The 21,777-nt window shown below is 41.2% G+C and overlaps 1 protein-coding gene across 2 annotated transcripts; it reads left to right on the forward strand.

The window, feature by feature from the left end:
• The first annotated feature begins 203 nt into the window (after nt 1-203).
• On the forward strand, nt 204-21,776 carry LOC108604611 (patj homolog). 2 transcript variants are annotated; one of them, XM_017994151.1, is made up of 4 exons: nt 204-456; nt 2,654-4,564; nt 4,616-5,482; nt 19,990-21,776. In XM_017994151.1, the coding sequence occupies exons 2-3, from the start codon at nt 2,971-2,973 to the stop codon at nt 5,428-5,430; spliced, it is 2,409 nt and encodes an 802-aa protein (XP_017849640.1). In that variant the 5' UTR covers nt 204-456; nt 2,654-2,970; the 3' UTR covers nt 5,431-5,482; nt 19,990-21,776. The 2 variants fall into 2 exon arrangements, with proteins under 2 accessions (XP_017849640.1, XP_017849639.1); XM_017994150.1 differs by having other exon boundaries at nt 2,654-5,482.
• Nucleotide 21,777: the final 1 nt, after the last annotated feature.

Consider the following 21,777-nt stretch of genomic DNA (forward strand, 5'->3'; position numbering starts at 1 on the left):
AACAGCAGCGATGAGCGTCGTTCGCAAGGAGAGCGTTGAGCGTTGAGCGCGCAGCTGCCAGCGAAAGCGAGAGCGTCGGCCTGGCACGTGGAGACCCAGTGGTGAAAGTGGTGAGTGTTGGCGGCAGAGCAGTGGCAGCATTCTGGCCAGCGGGCACATCAATCGGCCAAGTAGCTTCGTAGCGTGCGGGCGTGTTGTTGAGCCGTAAAATGCGCGCGTAAATTCAGAAAGAAAAATCACATACAATAATTACTAGAGCTGTGAAGAAGAGCAAGAGCAAGCGAGCAGTACGAGAAGAAAAGCAATAATAATAATAACAATAATAAATAGCAGAGATTGCGAGCGAGCACATGCTGAGCGACTAAAGTGTGTTTAAGCGTGAATGAAGTGCGAGAAACATAAACGAAGCAAACTTAACGCGCCGGATCGAGTAAAATGTTTGGCCAGCAAGCGAAAGTACGCAACGCACCGGTTGCTAAATATAAATAAATAGTTAAACATTAATCAGCTGTTGCAGCTGCACACACACACACACACAAACACATAGATAACTTGCTAAATCAATAGCTTTGGCTTAGTTATGCGTGTCTTTTGTTATTTATGGCATTGAGTAGTCCATACTTAAATCTAATATCATAGCCTGGCGAGTGCTAAGTAATTGCAAATTGCAAATTGCGTGCAGTGTGTGCCACGCTTGCCACAACGACAGTTTACAAGTTTTGTGTGCTTTTGTTTTGTATTTTTAGCCAAGCTGCAGCCAATGCTGCTAGTGCAATTTGGCTAAAAGCCTTTGCCGCCTGCCCTCCGCCCCGCCATAATCATGTGCTAGGTAGTTAGGTCAAAAGGCGCAGCCACATGCCACAAGCCACAAGCAACAGTCGTGCAGCAGTCTACAGCGGAAGCAACTCAAGAACAACAAATAACAAACAACGAAATCAAAAAAGAGAGAAGCCAACAACTCCAACAAGCAGCCGAAAGTCAAATTCATTAGGGCTAAGCTATGGCGTAGGCGTAGCACATTAAAGGAGTAAACATGCCGTAGCTTTATTTTTTACTCGCATTTTTTTCCGTTTATCGATTTTCGGCACTTGACTAGCTTGGTCGCATGCTCGCCCAAAAAAAAAAGTAGCGCCGGCTAATAAGGCTCAGTAGGTCAGCGGCGCAGCAGTTTGAAGTGCGTTAGAAGCAACAGTAGCATGCCCAGCGGCATGCACGAGAGTAACAAAAAAAAAAGTAGCACAGTGCCGCAGCTGGAGCCACAGTTGGAGCGCTAAGTTGTGAGCCGTAGTATAAAAATAGCAAACACACACACACACACATAGAGCGAGGCGCACACGTAGCCCAACGCAATGTAAACTTCAAACGCGCTTGGCCTACTTTTTGTGTAATGGGCTGGGACGTCAAAGTCCTCGTCAACACCCACGCTTATAGTCGCCTTCTCCCTGCTCCCAGTAGACTCTGCGTCAACCGCAACCAAGTTAAATGAAGCACATTGCAGCTTGTCGAGCTGCTGGGCTGGGGAGTGTGCCCAACAGTTCCATTTTCAGCTTTCGTAGTTGCCTTGGCCAAGCAAATGACCAAAAGCAGCAACCAGATAGGCAGCAGCTGCACGTTAATCATACGCACCGTACGCCAAAATGCGCGTGCAACATGCTGCCGCTCGCTATATGCAAAGTCAATCACCGTTTAATGGACAGCTGCACTCTAAGCCAGATTTTGAGCACACAAAAAGCAAATACGCTGTCCAAAGTGCCATTAGCTTTTAGCAAAGCGAGGAGAACAAAGCGCACTCACGTTGGCGAATCAATTTAGAGAGAAAAAATAAAAAATTCTTATGCTAGATTGTGCAATATTTTAGAAAAAATAAGAGAATGCCTGCAGAGCAAACTAGAAATGAATAGAATAACATTGTTTTAACTAAATTAAAGAATGCAGCAGAAGTATAAATATTTAAGAAATTGATATTTTGCTTAAACTATTTAATTTTCAAACAGTAAACGTAGCAGCAATTCTTATTTGTTTTACTGTTTGATTCATTGCTTAAGCATATTTGCTTTTTAAATTTGTGGCACGTCTTTGTTTACTATAAACTTTAACTGTTATTTCTGTCAGTCACCTTTGCAAGGCGTCAAAGCCGCACGCATTTTTAGTTCCAATCAGTCTAATGCCACACTTAGTTGCCACTATTAGCAGCCAACAGCAGCAGTAGCTGCAATTTGCTTTTTGCGTGCGTGGCACACTCTACACTGTGCTACAAAGTTTACACGTGGCACGGAGCAAACAACAAGTCGCGCAATTTTTGGAGTTTGCTCATTTTCCAAATTAATTGCCAGGTGCAAAGCAAAAAATAAAGCGACGCCAAGCGGGCAAACTGCCAAACATGCGTGCACAGAGTACGCAAACAGCAAGCTACATATGTATGTGTGTGTGTGTGTGTGCGTGTGTGTGCATGTAAATTACAAAATCGTGCAAAAAGAGGAAAGGTGCCATTTAAAAAAAAGAACGCGCAGGCAGCTGCAGTTAGAGCGAGACAGCGCGCATAAGCGCGAGAGCAATTGAAATTTGCGTAACGTCACGCATACGCCGCATTGCGTTGCCTTACGTTATGTTGTGTGTGTGTGTGACGCTGAAGTGTTTATTACAATAATTGCAGATATGCGCTGACGTGTTGTTGTAGTCAATAATAATAATAAAAAAAATATAATAATGATGTTGTTGTTGTTGGCGCTGTTTAGTGCCAGGAACGCGCGCAGTCAACAGCAACAGCAGCAGGAGCTGCCGTGCCTTGAATCAATTGATTGCGCCTAACTCGCAAGAAAAAGGAACTCAATACGCAAGCGAATCGATAACGATAACGATAACAGCGCCGCCGCTACAGCTGGCACGCACACATTTGTGCGTCATGTTAGCAACGCGTACAACAACAAGAAAGCAACAACAAACGAATAGTAAAGCAGACACAACGTTAACATGGTACTAAGCACCGAATGGTCACAGGTGGAGGTTATCGATCTGATTAACGATGGCAACGGCTTGGGCTTCATTTTGGTGGGCGGTCGCAGCACGGGCGTGGTCATCAAGGCCCTGCAGCCGGGCGGCGTCGCCGAGCGCGATCAACGCCTGCAGTTGGGCGATCATCTGCTCCAAATTGGCGAGGTGAACTTACGTGGGTTTAGCTCGGAGCAAGTGGCCACAGTTCTTCGTCAGACCGGAGCTCAGGTGCGTTTGATAGTGGCGCGGCCCATCGAGCCCACGGCCATTGATTACCACACGCTGGCCAGCAATGCGCCCATTATACCAACTAAGCTCCTCTCCGACCCCGAAGAACTGTCGCGGCATCTATTTCAAAATCCGAGCTTGGCCACGGCCACAGCCGCCGCCACCGCCTGCTCACCCATGCAGGTGGGCACTCTGGTGGGTCTAATCACAGGCGCCCCAGCGGGCGCAACAACAATTGATGCACTGATTGCGCCAGCGCCGACGCCCGATACGGAACTGGCCGACTTGCCGCTGCCACCGCTGCCCGCCAGCACGTCGGAGTCACGGACGGGCTCACATCACTGCCTGCACGATCTGGACATTGTGCCGTTTTCCATATTGTCGCCGCCGCCTCGACAGTCGCTGCAGCTGCCGCTGGAGCAGCGCTGGAGTGAGATCACAGCCGCTGGCGCTACGCCCACGCCACAGGCGGACGAATGCGACGGCGATGGCGACTACTGCTCGCTGGCCTCTGGCTCGCCGCTCAGCTGTGATTCACCCGAAACGCAAACCTATGTTGTGGAGCTGCACAAGAATGTCTACGGCCTGGGCATAACTGTGGCCGGCTATGTGTGCGAGGAGGAGGATGTCTCCGGCATCTTTGTCAAGAGCATCATCGAGGGCAGCGCTGCCGAGATGAGCGGCCAGATACAAATCAATGATCGCATTGTGGCCGTGGATGGACGCACGCTGGCCGGCGTGACCAATCATCAGGCGGTGGAGCTGCTGCGCAATACGGATATTGTGGTGCAGCTGACCTTGGAGCGCTTCCTGCGCGGCCGCAAGTTCGAGCATCTGCAGGTGGCGCTGACCGAACTCAAAGGCGGCCGCCACAACGATGCCGACGCGCAGTCGCAGCTCTCAATGCCAGCATCGCCTTCAATAGCCACGCTCAGCTGGCTGCCGCCCAAGTCGCAAGCGGACGCGGACTCGATAGTCACAGATGCTGGCGATGCACAGATGCTGGAGTACGCCGCTGAGCTGCCCTCGCGCGATACTGTCGACTCGAATATGTCGCATATGCTCGATCGCAGCGACACGAGCGCAGCGCGCTTGACCAACGGCAATGGCCTTGGGCTGGAGCATGACAGCGGCAATGATACGGACGAGCAGGAGCCCAAGGCCATGGAGCTCGAGGCGCATGGCAAGACGCCCACCAATGAGCCACTGCCATTGGCAGCAGCTGCAGCGACAGCGGCAGCCGCAGCCGCCGCAGCTCCAAAGGCAACGACACCAACAATTCTGGCGGCGGCGGGCACGGGCACTGTAAGTCCCAGCGCCGCCTCGCTGCGTGTCGCCTGGAAAAGTGAGTTTCCCGACAGTGAAATTTTAGTTGCCGAAATAAATAAACTTTCAGGTCTAGGCATTAGCCTCGAGGGCACCGTTGACGTCGAGTGCGGCATTGAGAAGCGTCCGCATCATTATATACGCTCCATACTCGAGGACGGCCCCGTTGGCCGTCAGGGCATATTGCGGCCCGGCGACGAGCTGCTGCAGGTGAACGAGCACAAGCTGCAGGGCCTGCGCCACATCGATGTGGTACGCATACTCAAGGAGCTGCCGCCGCGCGTCAAGCTCGTCTGTGCGCGCGGCACACGCGCGCCCGCCGGCATCATCAATACCTCGCAGAATGCGGAGGCGTTTGAGTCGCGCAGTTTGCTGCCCGGCGGCCATCAGAGTCTGCAGAATCTGCTGAGCAAGGCGCAGTCGGAGAGCTCGCTGTATACATCGAGCACGGCTACGCTAACGGATACGGCCGGAGCGGGTGCTGCGGCGCAGCGCTCCAAGTCGTTGGAGAATGTTTCGGGACTGGCGCTTTGGAGTTGCGAGGTGACGCTGGTGGGCATTGAAAAGACAGAGCAAGGCTTTGGCTTCTCCATACTCGACTATCAGGATCCGCTGGATGCGGAGGGCAGTGTTATTGTGATACGTGGCCTCATACGCGGCGGTGCTGCCGAGGCCACCAACGAAATCTATCCCGGCGATCGTCTCATCAGCGTGGGTGAGCATACGCTGCAGGGCCTGGAGCTGGGCGAAGCGGTGTCCATACTCAAGTCTATGCCGCCGGGAAAAACTAAACTCGGCATCTGTCGCCCACTCTCCAATTCGGACAGCAACAGCAATAGCAACATTGCCTCGCCCATTAACGACTCAGCAGCCAGCAGCACATAGTAGCAGGGGCATCAACTCGATTTGTGGCAGCAACCAGGAAAATTCATTATGTGTGAGTAGAGCGCATTTCATTTATTTAAATAATATATTCAATTTAATTTGGTACATTAAGTTAAATTGTTTGTTATGCATGACAAAGTGATTGAGGGAATTAAGTTTTGGGCTTAACATAAATTTAATCATTAAATAATAAATGCATGTGGCTCAGCTGGAATGAAAGAATAAATAATATATTTAAAGCCATGCACCACACAATTAAGTATACAATCGATTAAATTAATTAGCATTGGAAATAACATTTTATTAACATTTTATTAATTGTCAAAATCTGCAATTGATTACAAATATTGATTCGCAGCACAAAACAACGTATACTTAATATTTTGCTTGCTTAGTATAATAATTGGAAAAAATACAAATTTATATTATTAATTGTCGAATTCTGCAATTGATTAAAAATGTTGATCCAACTTGTATTGCTGCGTATACTTAATATTTCGCTCGCTTACTTGCAGCTGAAAAATAATTACCATGCTGTCAGTCATTAACATTTATAATGTGCTATAATCTGCTGTTAATTATACGCACTGTATTTATAGCTTAGCCATCCATCCAGCCATACAGCCATTCAACTAGTCGTATACGTAATTAAATTCATTCATGCAGCATGCTGCACCTGTTGCCAATGCGTTTGCCAATGCGATGATTGCTTTGGGATATTATTCAATCATTTTTGCCGCCCAGCTGTCGCCGAACGCTTTTCACCTTTGGCTTTTTGCACTTTTTCTGCGCTTGGGTTTTTCCCCGGTAAAATGCTAAGCAAAGTTGAAAAGCGTCTGTCAATGACAAATGCTGCCACATCAATAGCCAAAGCTTAACGATTTGTCTGAGCCGTCTGTGCGTGTGTCGCCTCCTTTTCGCTTTGAAGTGTCCTTTTGGCTCTGTGAGAGGCTTTATTTAATTGCTAGCCACAGAGCAACGCCCACAAACTGGCGAGCCAAGTGGCGGGTGGCAAAACTTTTATTGTCTCTTGTCAAATTTATGGCACTCTCAGCCGCCTGCCAACGGCTCACTTTAAAAGCCAAGCAACCACATGAATTGCCCACAAAACGTAGCAGCGTAACGAAAAATGAAACCAAATGAAAAACAATGCCCCTTGTATGATATTTGGTCATATGGTGACAATACTTGCGCCTTTTGACAGCCACTTGTTGTGGTCTAATCTGTTTTGATTGCATTTGAGTTGGGTGGCTATAGTATGAAGAGGGTTAAAGACAAAGTGTAAATGTGTGTGTGTGTGGGGGTGGGTTAAGTGTGTGGCAAGTGCGCTGAGTCAGCAGGTGAAAAACTTTTGTCAAAGCGTCTTTGGCAAGCTGTGAAAAAGTTTTGCCCCACAGCTAAACAAAACACACACACAGGTACTTAAAGAAAATTGAAAATGTATAGCAAACTCAAAATTAATTGGCATGCACAGCAGTTTAGAATTTGCAAAATAAATTGTATATATTTCTAAGCATATTTGAATAAGCTAAATATGCAATTTTGCAGCATGATTTAGTTTTATTTATACAATTTAAATACGTATAAATAAAATTGCTTGGCATCATTTGCTTTGTTTAAAAAAAAAGCAAACAAATTGTTTACGCTTCACTAACCAAAAGCCAAAGTTGCTTAAGCTGCTGTGACACACACACACTCATATATGTGTATCTGTGTGTGTGTGTTTGTTTTAAAAACTTTTAATACACTCAAACATGTTCAACACCTAAAGCAAGAACAACAAGCTCTACTTAACCAACCAACTTGCCATACAGCTTTAGCCTGGGCTGTCATAAATAATTCATGCGTAGAAATATAAACAAAAAAAAAACAGAAAAACTTTATCAAGACTTTGGCTCACTTTGACTCTTTGGACCCAAGCAGGACGTACAGGACGGACGCTTAAATTATGACTAATCCTTGGAGAGCGAGCCAAACGTTGCATGCCACCATGTGTGTGTGTCTCTCTCTCTCTCTCTCTCTTAAATCCCATAAATAGTAATTTTGTTAATTGAGTGTGGTTGTCACCATTGTTGGCTGCCTATGCCATATGCGCTTGAATTTATAATTTATTTTTGCCTTTCGACATTTGCTTCAAAATGCATAATTTACAATTGTTAATAGCATAAATTATGTTCGCTTTTGCGTTTCAATGCATCAATGATTTATGCAAACAGCCCAAATAAAACTTCGCACTTGCAACAAAAACTTTGTGGCAGATATAGCGCAGTTTAAGCTTTTAATTTACAATCTCTCTATGCGGTTAAACAATTTTTGTAAATAGCTTAAAATTCGCAGCATTCGTTTTTTCTTTTACAATTTCACACAAGCGCAGGTATTTAATAAAAAACACGCGCACTATTTCAACAAAAACAGCGCTTCATGCCCCACACGCTTGTCTGTTATTGTTGCTGCGCGTTTAATTAATTGCCTATTAAAAGTGTTGAAAATTGAATACAAAATTTTTGTGCTATTTACTGCGCGCGCCGCGCCAAAAAAAAAGAACAAGCGAGATCATGTTATAAAATAAAATGCCGCAGCAAAGCCCCAATGGTCAATTTTGCGCTAAAAAAAAGAACAGCAGAGGCGCCACAAAGGCAAATTTATACTTTAGCTAACTATATAAAGCTTTTTTTATATACTACGCGTATGTGTAATTTTTTTTATATAGAGCGGCTAGCCACAAATATGTTGCATATACAACATTGTGCTGCGGCATAAATTTAAATAAACATATTTCAACTTGGTAAACTTGGTATGTGGCACGTGAGTTTTGTGGCCAGCTCAGCATTTATTGATTGAATTTATGTAATTAATTTATGTAAAATTATGTGCATAAACAATAAGCAGGCAACATAAAACAAAAATATTATTTTCAACACTTGCTTAGCATTTAAATAGATTGTCAATGTTATACACTGCGGCTGAAATTAAACAATGGATAGACCCACTCTCGATAATTAATCTGCAATCAAGCAGCAAACCTAAAAGACTTCAAAGCCAGACGTGCTCCAATTCACAAGCGTCTAACAATTAACAAACAAATACAATTGAATTAAAAAATAAACAATAGCACTGCTTTGCCTTTGCCTTTGCTTTGCTCTGCTCTACGATTTGTTTGCACATAGTCCGAGTCAACATATTGACACAAAAGTAGAAAACTAAGCATGTGTCTGTTTGTTTCTTTTTTGATGCATGCCAAAAGTTGCAACAGATTTCGTGCAAGTAGCTGACACTTGACATTTGATGTCGTTGCTTTTAATAACATTTTAATTAACTAAAGCAAGCAAATCAACAAAATTGCTGCAGCATTGTTTACAGCCCCAAGCGACCGACAGACCAACCGTCCGACCGACGGACCGACTGTGTGCAGTAGGTAAGGATTGCATGGGCAGCAGCTTGGTTGGCATGCGTTGCAGTTTTGGAAAATAAAATGCAATTTACTGCTGAATTAATGTAAACAACAAGCCAACAACGTATGAACAGCCAGCGACGAGGCGAGCGCAGCGCTTATAGAGTAAAGTATATTATAAATTGCATAAATGCTTTTAGTACTAATAATTGGCAGCAGCAGCTGTCGCTCTGTCGTTTCGTCGCTTTGTTGTCCGTCGGACTGTTCTAATTTGCAAATGTAAATCGCATAAAGTGTGTAAATACATTTTGCATAATAACTGCAACATAATTTCCAGAGCTTAACACATGTTTGTGTGTGTGTGTGTTTGTGGGTGATTAATGTACTATTTGCCTTTTGTTGTGTGTGCAACACTTTGATTATGCCTTTTGCCACATGTGGCAACTGTTGTCGGCGCAAAATGCATAAGCTGTGTTTGCATGGCATAAAAAATATTTATATGTACAATGTGTAAATATGTGTGTTAAAAAGTATACAGGGTGGCGCAAAAAGAAAGAGTGCAGCGTATAGAAAATTATAAGAAATTAATTGAAGCCTAAGTATTAATTAAATAATGAAAGCTTAGCTTAAAAACAAATTTACTTACTCAAGTTCATTTAGGAAATTTTATTCAATTTCAACAAATCGCTATCTAAATATTCCAAAGCAATTTCTATATAAACTTAACAATTTAAATCGACGCAGCAATTTATAATTTGCTAGAAAGTAGACTAAACATTTATCTAACCAATGGCTGGCTGCAACTTCTGCTGGCAACACCCTGTAGCTAAAAGTAATAATTCTTAAGGCTCATGTCAACAGACATACAAATGATGCTTTTGCTATTATAGCCAACTCATACTATAATGCAAACAGTGGAGGAAGAAAAGTTGAATTTGCTTAAGCGCAACAATGACAAAGACTGCAAGGCAACCGCAGGAACACATTTTTATCAACGCCACCAACTGTAGCTGGAGCTGATTACACGAGATAGAGGCAGCTTGAGAATAATTACAGCAGAACAAAAACTCATTACAAGCATACAAGTGGGTAAACGTGTGTATGTGTGGCAAGCACCGCAAACACGTAGCAAGTTGCAAGCTTAGATAGACATATGTGTGTGTGTTTGTGTGTAAATCTATGAACAACTTTATGGCCGCAGGACTTGCACTTGCAAGTGTAACATCTGCACATAAAGCATTTTTCTTATAATGCAACAACTTGGCACACACAGCTTAGAACTTTTTTCAAGAATTAACTGCAGGCGAGACTTGAATTTATTGCTTGTATTGACAACTTAAAGCTATGGCACTCAGTCTGTTATATCTCTCGCTCGCTCAGTCTCTCTCTCTGTCTGCCAACTGGCAACAGCTACTTGCCACATAGCCTGTTAATTGAGCGCTGCTAAAAAAAGAAAAACGCTAAAATTGATTTCTTCGTTACGTTCGCTTGTTTTTCCTTTTTGTTCAGCTCGAGTGCTTCAATTTTCAGCATCATCAGCACAGCAGCAAGTGAGTGGCATTTGCTGCTGATTTTTATCTGTTGTTGCGTCTGACAGTTAATATGCCTATAGCTGCTTATTAGGCGCGTTAAGACCCTGATTACGTTCTAAGACCGCCTTTAAAAGTACATAAAAAATTAAGACCCTGACGCACAGCTAAACTTCAAGTTGCCCCAAACAGCTGCCACATGTAAATATACACTAAGAAAAAAGAGTCATTAAAGCTTAAAATAAGCCGCAAAACTTACTTAACGCACAATATATAAGCACATTATATAAAGCAACATATTGTTATTTAAGCAAGTTAAGTCGTCTGACTTAATCTTGTAGCAATTCTTTTTCTTAGTGTTTATATTTATAGACAAGACATTTGAATCGCATTAAGTTAAGTTGAGCAAAAAATTACTCGCCCTACTTATTAATATTTAAACACTTTGTGGCTTGTCATTTGATTAACTGAAGCAAGTGTAATGCTTAAAATATAAACTAACCAATGAGTTGTTCTTATTGTTGCTGCTGTTGTTCTTTTCGTTGTTGCCAGGGCTATTTAATGAATATGGTAAATAAAAAGGCCACTGCCATTGCCGCTGCTGCGTTGGCAAGTTGCTTATTGATTTTCTGGTGGCAGCAGCAAAATGAAAGAACAAAAATATGAACGTGTGTGTGTGTGTGCTCATAATTAATTATACCCATTACACAATATGTATGAAGCCAAGGGTGCGTATGTGTGTGTGTGTAATAAACATAAAGCTGAGCAGTTTGCTTGTAAATGCTTTATGGTCATTTCAAGTGCGTTATAACGATTAAACATTATATATATGACTGCTTTATATACACATGTGTTTAACTTTAAGCAAAGCTGCCAAAAACACTCACCACACACAAAGGTTACGCTTAGCCTCAACTGCCTGAGCAGCGTATTAAAATTAAATTGCGTAATTTTAGTAGCAAATCAATTTTTGATTGCCCTCAATAAATTTGATGCGCTTTAAATTTCCAACTTGAAATTTGAATCGCGCACTTAAATAAAGCTTTGCATTGATTAAAGCCAAATGCATTAAGCACAATTAGTTTTGCATTAGCGCAGTAAATTTTGCGGGATTTTCTGGCGTCTGCGCTCAACATTTAGCACAGCTAATTGCAGCTCGTGAATCGCTGACCGCTTTGGCATGCGATTGCATTAACTAGTTGCCAGTTAGACCAGACCAGCAGTTGCCCCAAGCACTTTGCATGCACATTTGGCATGCAAAGCTTATAGTCGAAAATGTAGCTAACAACCCACCCCATTGCAAACTCCCACATTGAGCTCATTGTCATGCAGAGCATGTTTGTTAAAAACTAACGCATTGTCAATAGCAAGTAACGCAAGTGATGGAGCATCAACTTGACTTGGCTAGCGGCAAACAAGTAAAGTGACAGCGCATTTGAATTTTCAGTTATATGCAGACTAAGCAGAGCGCATAGACGACTAGCAAATACACTATGTAGTGGCTAAATAAAATGTACGTTGCGTATACTTAATATGCCAGCTGGCAGTTGCAACTTTTTATTACGCAAACTAATTACTTAAACTTTTGGCGCGCTGTACACTTCATTTCAATAAAAAACAATTCTCTTGATTAAGTTTATTGCTGTACAAGCGCTTGTTTAAGCTTAAAGCACTTCGCTTGTTATGCTTGCCAATTGACAACAGTGTTCATAGTAGTGAAAAAAAAAAGTCAAGGATCAGACAGCGCATCAAGTTACGCTGCTGTCGCTGTAGCATTTGCTGATTACACATGCCAAACCAATGCGTGTGTGTGTGTGTATAGTATATTGCTGTATGTGTGTGTGTTCGGTACCCTTTTGTTGCGCTTAATGTTATTTCACAGCTTTGTGTGTGCGTTGTTGTTGTTTTATTTTTGTTGCCGTTTGTATATTGAATGAAGATGTATGCGTTTGCAAATACAAGCGTCGCGCACACACACATTGAACTCAACATATATGCGTGTGTATGTATGTGTAGTATAAGTTTATATGCATATATTAAGTATACGCCACGACAAGTTCGATCAAAGCCAACGTACGCTAGCTCGTACAACAAGCACTTGACATCTACTACTACCCCCCTACCACCCACAATGCGCATTGCCGTTATTTATATGCAATTCTTCTTCATCTTTTATGTATGTGCGTTGTCGTCACAGCCTTTCATATGCTTTCCACTCTGCACTGCTGCATATATACAAAAATATATATATAAAACTTTATATGTATGTTGTCAGTGCCGTTTGCATATGTAAGTTGCTGTAATGATATTTGTATGTGTATGCGTGTGTGTGTGTACGCGCTGAAAGCATTAAAATGTTGTTTGCCAAACACACAGCTAACTCCCAGCCCTATACGCTCTATACGCTTTACATACGTATCAAAGTGCTTGTGCACTTTTTCTAATGGCTGCACTCTTAACCCCCCAACCCCTGTCGCTGCACGCTGTCTGCGCGGATTACAACTTGCATTCAATTCACAGCACGATTCAATTACCACATGGCTGCCCTGAGCCTGCACACATTTGCATACCGTAGGCTCAAGGCTCTGCTTAGGCCAGCACTACATAGCACTAGCTAGCAAAAATCCCCAAAAGGCAACTTTTAAGTGCAACTAGTCAGCACAATAGCAATAAGCACTGCAAGAAAATTGCTGCTAGTTTAAAATTCAAATTAAAGCAAAGGCAATAAAAGCATCGACAGGCCGCCACAATTAGTTAAGCCTAAATACTATAGCTATAGCTATAAATTATGGCTACAAGTAAGCTTAAGTTGGCCTTTTTTTTGCGCAGTGCACTTTGCATTTGTTGCTTGGCACAATATAAAGTAATGGCATGCATAGCATTAGGCCAACAATTTGGTTTATTGAATGTCTAAACTTCAAAGTGTTTGCCACACTTACAAGACACACACAAACACACACACAACTATATATATTGGTATTTATGCTGTCTTGTGGCCATATTGGTTTAGCTACTGCAGGCCTAAACTGTCAACTGCTGTTTGTGCTACAAATTTCTAGCCTCAACCCAAGAGCATCGTTTACAAAGCCAGACAGTCAAATATACAGTTGCACATACATATATACGTATGTGTGTGTTTGTTGGCAGGCATATAGTACGCATATATGTGTGTACGTACGTTCAGCTTGATTGATGATAATATTACGCCTATGTTTAGGTAGGCGTCTCTTGGCTCGTTTATTATGCGCCAGCGTCTTATACATTATCCTTGCCGCTGCCTGTCACTTTGTCTAAAACCAGACAAATTCTATTATCTGTTGGCACAGCCAATATGATAGGCATCATATGTACAGCGAGGCCAAATCGGCGTTACTTCTTGTTGTGTGTGCTGTTTCGTAATCTAAAAGGATTTGCTTGACATGATTTAAGGAATTTAGCATCAAGTTACACATTTAAAATAAATTTCAAGCATGCATATTAATGACAGCCGAATGAGCTTTAGTCGTTTGCTTGCTCACATTTAATATGCGCAAGTAATTAATTGCCAACCTTAATGCGCATTAAATTTAATATTTTAAATGCAACGCTGACACAATGCAGCCAAAGTGTCACTAGAGAGCATCGCTTGTGTAAAGTAGGTCGCTAGCCACAGGCAATTAGCACAGCGTCTCTCTTTCACTCTCTGCTGGCCGCAAAATAATCAAACTCTATGACTTTAATCGGTACGCCAACGTCAACTGTTGATTGCAGCTGTCGTCCGCTATCCACGGTGTGTACACTTTTCTACATTTTTCCATTTATAAATTTGTTGTTGTCTTTTTTTAGCTGCGGCAAGCATAAATTTATAATGTACGTTGGCATTAGCTGCTTGGTCACAAGCAGTTTTGTAGGCTAAACGTTGGCTGGGCGTCTGTATTTGGCATGCGACAACAGCAGCTGCTGCAGTCACACACACACACAGACACACACTCAGACAGGCACACCCACACACATAAACCAGCAAACACAAACAAAAAACCCGTAGCATACTTTTCAGCGCTTGAGTACGTCAGCTTACAAAAAAGCAACAGCACAAAAAGACATTAGCAAAGCAAATCGAGCTTGATGCCCTCTCTCTCTCACTTATTTCAGCCGTCTCTGTTTAAATTATGCAACATGCTTTTAAGAGCTCAAAAAAAAAAAAAAACAAAGAATCGAACAGAACTCGGCAACAACAATTGCAAAAATTGGACTTTGGCAAAAGCATTGCTATCATTTTACTCTATTCGTTTTTTTGTTTTGCCCGTTTTGGCAACCCTTTGGGCAAACGCTGTAACTAAAGTAGACAGAGCATTTTTAGCACTGCCACATCAACACGTTATTTATGTGCATATGTATATGTGTCTGTGTCTGTGTGAGTGAGTGGTTTGTATGTGTTTGTCTGCCTGTCAATTTTAATGGCTGGCCATGAAATTGAAATGCAAGCAATGAAAAATTTAAACATTTCAACATGACGGACACAAGAGTGACTTTAATTTATGGCCCCCCTCAAGCGTTTTATAACAAATGTCAGTAGCAGCAGCAGCAGCAACAACAACAACGGCAACAGCAATCATAAAAAATTATTTCATTTGCAACTGCTGCATATTGTATTTGGCCGCTGCAATCAAAATGTCATTAGTTGGAAATTAGTTTTTGCTATTGAGCTGTACACTAAAAAAATTATATCAATTACTAACTAAACGAACTGACCTTTCAACTCGCCTGACTAGTCGGACTAGTCGATACTTTTTACAGTTGCTAGCTATAATTAAACTATCAATATTTTTTTGTAGGCGTTACGTTGCATTATTGACATATCAAACATTTGATTACAAAGAGCACGCTACTAATTTGATTTTAATGTTTGGCCGACATGAAACGAAAAAGCATAAGCAACAAATTGTTTAAATATTTGCATAAAATAACAAACTCTTTTTGCAATTTATGTGGAATATGAAAATTTAATTAAATTCAAACTGCGTTTATGCAAGTTTTGCATAATTTGCTAGCAAAACAGTGTGGCTGAACAAATTATTGTGTAAACAGACACGTTGCGTATACTTTCTGTGTATTACGTATACGTCAAGCCTTTGCTGTCAATTTTGTGAGCTTAACTCAATTTGTTGCGCCGATAAGCTGTTTACGTGCGTCTGCTGCTGCTGCTGCTGCCGCTGGTGATGGCAAAACATGCAAATCAAATGTATCTATGTCAATAGATTGTCATTTTGGCTTTGATAAACTCCATGCAGCGGCAATATAAGAGGAAGGCAAAAGCAATTTAAAGACTATTCAAGCCAGTCAAATGAAGCAAAAACGTATCCTTTTTAGAGCGCCAAGCCGAAAGGCGCAAAGGCAAAGCTAACAAATGACATTTGCAGATAAGGTTGTTGGGCGCCCCATTGGCCATTTAATAAAAGTTTGCGGCTGCAATAAAAGCGCACCAGCGCGGCCCAGGAACGTGCCTGGAGCAAAAAAGCTGTTGCTTGTGCCTGCTTCTTATCTGTAGACGCACATGCGTTGTGGGCGTCGTCGCTGTGTAGTCGCTTGCTTGACTCTTTGCAAATGGAATTATTACCATTTTTATGGGCCCGAAAAAAAAACGAAAAAGTCGAGAGACGAGAAACTTGGACGCAAAGACAATAAAAGTCGCCAAAAGATTTAACTAGTTCGACGAATGCCATTCCGGAATACGAAAAACGTGTGTATAAATCATTTTATGGCCATACAATTTTAGTCCTGCTGCTGTCAGTTGAGGCATTTTATTTGTATGTATTGTATGTGGCCATTGGGAGTGACAGTTTTCACATTGATACAATATTAATAAGGCGTACGTCAACGGAACTTGTCGTTGTCTTTGGCAAACACACACAAACAGAAAAGAAAGAAATGACAGCAAAACGTATTTCAGCATTGGCAGTGCCAATGCCTCATATTTTATTATCACTCAGCTCAATCTCGACACAGGCGGAGACACACACATGCTCCCATACACACACATAAAAACATAAGAGCAGCATGAGCGTCGTTGTTATTTCCGCTTACGTTGAATTGCTTGTTTTTTTTGTGCCGTAGCCGGAAATCAAAGGCAACACTTTGCACTACTCGGAACGGATATGTTTGCTTTGATGCATGCCACAACACAGCTGTGATTTGTTGTTGCTCCTGCCACACACACACACACACACACACACACACACACAGTGTGCTTTAAATAGCAACAGTTTAAGCTTAAGTTTAAGCGTTTGCTCTTTGACTCGTTACCAGCCTCAAACGTATTGTGGTGGCTGGTCGATAAATACAGCTGAGCTTAGCTTGCAAATAAAACTTGTGCAATGGCGTTCTAAATTAATTATGAAACTAAACGGAACGAATATAAGAGCACAGCAGCAATTTAATTATTAATTAAGCGCTATGCCACGTGCCCAGCTGGCTATTATACTTATTAAACCAAGCGCAAAGTCAATTTATTTTAACACACACACACACACACACACACACACACGCACACACATATACACACACTTATACATGCATATGCTTATACTTGTAATTAAAGTTCATAGCTGTTGACCAGGCGCACGCTCGCTCGCTCGCGCGCTATTTAACTTGGCCAGTTTATTTGCTTGGAAGCCAGCTTAATTGCGTTTGAATTGCAAACAAAGCAGAGCAGTCCATAACTGTGCCAGTGGGCAGAACACAGGAAGAGAGCATCTTTGGCCCCCAAGATCAAAGTCAACGTGTACGTGTCGTGTTGCTGTCGCCTTTGCCAGCCAAAAACTTCTGGCTTTAACCCCACAATTTCCTTGACTCTGCATTTGCACTGCACGAAACTTTGTCCTTTTGGTGTCGTAACCTGACGCAGCTGCCAGCAACACACACACACATACACACGCATACTACTGCACACCTGGGCAACAACTGTGTGGCGCATTGTACTCTGCCACAAACTCTAACACTTCCACGCTCTAAAATATTCATAATGAAAGTTATTGTTTGCCACTTAGGGGAAAACCAGTGCACATGTATATCTCTGTGTGTGTGTGTGTGGGTGGCTGCCACGCCCATATTGCTTAGTGCCCAGCTTTGATTGTTTTGTGGCCGTTGCTTTTGTTGACAACTTTTTGCGCAACTTTGATTGTAGCACAAAATACTCGAATACAATTCAATTGTAAAAGACTCAAGCAAAGTTCATCTTTTTAAAGCTGCTTCAACTTATTGATTCGTTTATAAATTAGAATACTTAAAACAAGTAGCAGCAAGCGCTGCACAGTGGCTCAGTCTGCCAATTGAGTTAGCAAAAATTGTTTAAAAAGTAAATTAAATTACAAGTCTAAGCCAATCAAAGCAGTCTATGCTATGCTTGCTGGCAGCTGTTAACGATATTCGTGCCACTGTGCAACGTTTATGGCCTCGTTGGATGCGACATAAAGTCAAGCTATTAAATATAATTGCCAGCAATTTTAACAATCTACTTACCAAATCATTTTTAATGCGCTCCGGCCCTCCCTCGCTCGTATTTTTGGCAAGCGCAGCTGGCAAAGCAAAAAACAATAGAGTTCTATGCAATTTGCATAAACATTTTGTTGAATCTAATAAAACTAAAAGCATTTCAAATTTTCAGCCAAGCTAAGCAGAATTGCAATATTGTTTTTTTTAGTTGTTGCGATTGCTATTGTTGTTTTTGTTGTCTGCTGACCTCAACCAGGTGGGCACAACACGTGCTAGGCTTTGGCTGCTGGGCGCTAGATATTTTATGCATTCCCACAGCATTGTTGCGGCTAGCTTTGGTTTAATGCACAGACTCTCTCTCTCTCTCTCTATCTCTATGGCTATCTCCAGCTTTCTATCTTTTAGTATATTGTGCCAGCTCTCGTGTTACTGCGGTTGAATTTTTGACTGTCAGGGCAGGCGGCAGCAAAAGCAACAAGAAATAGGCAACAGCAACAAAAGGCAAACGGTTTACATTTCACTAGTTTACATACATATTTAAATGCGCCATGGCAGGCAGCGATTACTTTTTCTCGTTTAGACACCCGGAACGTGTTTCCTTTCTGGTCAAAGGGCTACCTGCTAAATACAACAACTTTGCTTGAGGCTGCACCAGCAGCAGCAGCAACGAATGTGAAAGCCAGGCCAAGCCAAGCGAAGCTAAACAAAAGTGGCTAAAACCGAGAAAAAATGGCAAAAAGGCCACAGGCAATACACTGACACACACACACATACGTATACACAAATACAAACAAGCGCATGCACAACATACACAAAACTCTTTTTGCATATATACATACATCTACATGAAATTTCACACTCAGCGCTTGGCACAGCCAGCCAGAGAGAGAGAGACAAATGCAAATACACAAACAATGGCATTGAGGGGCTACTAAGCCAAGCTAAGAAGGTTTTGGTAAACAAACACACACACACAGCCACACACACGCACACAGACACGCGCAGGCGTTGTTGCTGTCGCAGTTCAGTTGGGTACATTCATAGTTAAAATTTGTTGTACACTGTGTCGAGAGATTTGGCAAACAACAGCGCCCACATCGTACGACCTACCCCAGCCCCCTCTCTGCGCCTCTAGCCACATCTCCTGTTGCGTTAATCAAGGCTACCACAAATGCCCAAACAAGCGGAGCACACGTGGCCGCCACCCCGAAACCGAATAACACAACTTAACTTAAAGTTCATTTTTATAAAAATGTTTAGTTGAATGAACTTTGCAAATACTTGAATATTGTGTAGCGCGCTGTGTGCGACTTTATTTCCACTTGTTAGCTATTTCAATTTGCCTTTAATACACCGATGCTAAGCTTAAGTCTAATATGCATATATAAAATTTATAGCTTGCTTATTGTGCTCAACTTTAAACCCCTTGTTGCTTAAATTATACCAGCCACCTATACCTATATGCACATAAAAGTTTATGTCGGCAGCAGCAGCAGCAGCACTCACTATGCATAAAATCGTTTTGTGTCTTTGATGACAATAGCATTTTTTATAGCTCATATATGTTAATGCGTTCAGCAACAAGGACATAGAAAGTTGCCAAACAAAAGATAATTATAAAAACATGAACTTACACAGTAGCTAATGTATTTTATTAATTAAGTAAATTATGGGGAGTGCGCTGCGAGTTTTAATTTTAGTTAAGCGAGGCAGAATAAGTTAATCATCGCTATAAACTTCAGATTTGTCATATACTTAGATAGTTTCTAGTGTGAGCTTGCATTGGAGCTATAAGTTTAACATTTTTCTCAACGCTTTAATAACTTTTAGGCTTTGAGTATAAATGTTTACTTCTAGCTATATGCAAGACAAAGCGCATATTGAAGTCAGGTGCCTTAATTTTAAATATGAATATGAGTGTGCAGCCAAATACTTGAGAGTGTATGGGTTAAATGTCTTTGATGTGGTTTATTCTAGGCAATGCTCGTATCGCTCGCTTGTTTCCATATAAACATATTTGTGGTTATATGCTGAAATTACTTGCTATACAGCTAGCAGGCAATTTTGCAGCTGAATGATTTATTAGCACACTCACGCATACGTATGTACATAATAAAAAAAAAAAAGCCGCTAATCGAATTTTCATATTTGTTCATTATTTATTTGCAGATTATACGCATATGACCCTCATATCAGCCACTTGAACCAAACGCAGCAGCAGCAGAACCAACAACAACAACGACTGCAAAAACTAAAAGCAAATATACCAAAGCCCCGTTATAAATCAGAGAGTGTGTGTGTGTGTGTGCGGCAATTTGTATATAGAGCTGACCAAACACCAACCAAACAACCACGCAACTAGCTACGAGTATTAAGCATTATATATATCCAAACTGCATGTCATATGCATATGAAATTTGCTGCAATGCTGATGCTGAAGTTGGGAACAACAACATAACAAATAAATAGCTAGTTATGCATATTTGACATATTCGAAACTATTGTAAAAATGCATAAATATTTAAAAATACTGTCAAATGCAATAAATTGTTGTTTTGTCTATAGCAACCACACAAAAGAAAATAATTGCAATGCAGCAATTTTTGCATAACGCTGCTTTCTCTCTAGTCTTAGCGCTCTCATTTTAGTGTAAATACTTAAGCATTTAATTTTTGATTGAAATTAGCAAGAATATACAAGAATTGCCTTTGGCAAGTAGCTAGCAACTTGTCAGTAGCATTTAAGTAGTAAATTTAATAACTATTTGCTAAAAATCGTGTATAGTGTGCACACAAAGGAATCGAAAGCGTTGCATATGTTATTAAACAAATTCTTTGCTTATGAAAAACGTTACATTTATACTATTAAATAGCATGTAAAATTGACGACCAAACAAAAGTGAAACTTTAAAGTTTAAACTTAAGCACACCAATCAACACACACATATGGAAATCAATAAATCTCAGTTATTGGCGAACATGATTAGCAACAATTGATTAGACTGTTTTATAGGCACTGCAAATAAATCTTCTAAAAATATTAACAAAACTCTTCATCTAGTAGCAATAAAACGTAGTTTAGTGGTTTCCATACATAGTTTCGATTTGAAATTTCTCGCTGCAAATTACTATTCAAAAGCTGATTCATATATTAAAGCATATAGACACACACAAGGCTTATTAGTGATATTAATTTTAAATAATACGAACACACATCTTAGTTAGAGTCTTGAAAATAAGTTAACAACAGCGCTGAGTTAGGCAGCTACTTAAACTGACGAAAATGTTAACAATTAAATTAGTCATATACATAATTACTATTACTTAAACTATTTTAGTTAGAGTTCTGCAATTTAGACAATTTTCTTAATCTACAAATCTACAAAATTTTGTTGCATAAGCTCAGGCGCTAACTATTCTCAGCTCTTATTCAGCTTTTCTATATATTTATATTTGTTCTCATAACAATGTTAGCACATGCAAATGATTTGATTCATTGATTTTTGCTAAAAACTGTAAATAAAACAAAAATAAGCAATAACTGCAGCATACGAAGCAACAAAACTAAATCTAAGATACACATAACAGTTTAGAACAAATACATTGAGCCAGCAGCACTTAAACAATAAGCAAAAGTCAACAAGTTCCAAGCAACTATAAACTAATACACACACACATACAGATACGCTCTTGCAAACACGCTTATGCTCTCACACACACACACAAACACACACACACAGTCGTAGACAGCGACACACTTAGCCTGGCAGAACAATTTAACAATTAACATTAAATATTAAAAAAAAAACACACACACTGTCTGAGCAAAAGCAAACTAACTAAAGCGAAAAGTGAGAGTAAGCTAAACTAAACTAAAAAGTAAATACAAATACAAATACATATGTATGTATGCTGCGTATGTAAAGTGAGTTAGCGTTAAATAAACGAATATAATAAT

The sequence above is a fragment of the Drosophila busckii genome, chromosome 3R (genome assembly GCF_011750605.1).
Source record: "Drosophila busckii strain San Diego stock center, stock number 13000-0081.31 chromosome 3R, ASM1175060v1, whole genome shotgun sequence".
Lineage (NCBI taxonomy): Eukaryota > Metazoa > Arthropoda > Insecta > Diptera > Drosophilidae > Drosophila > Drosophila busckii.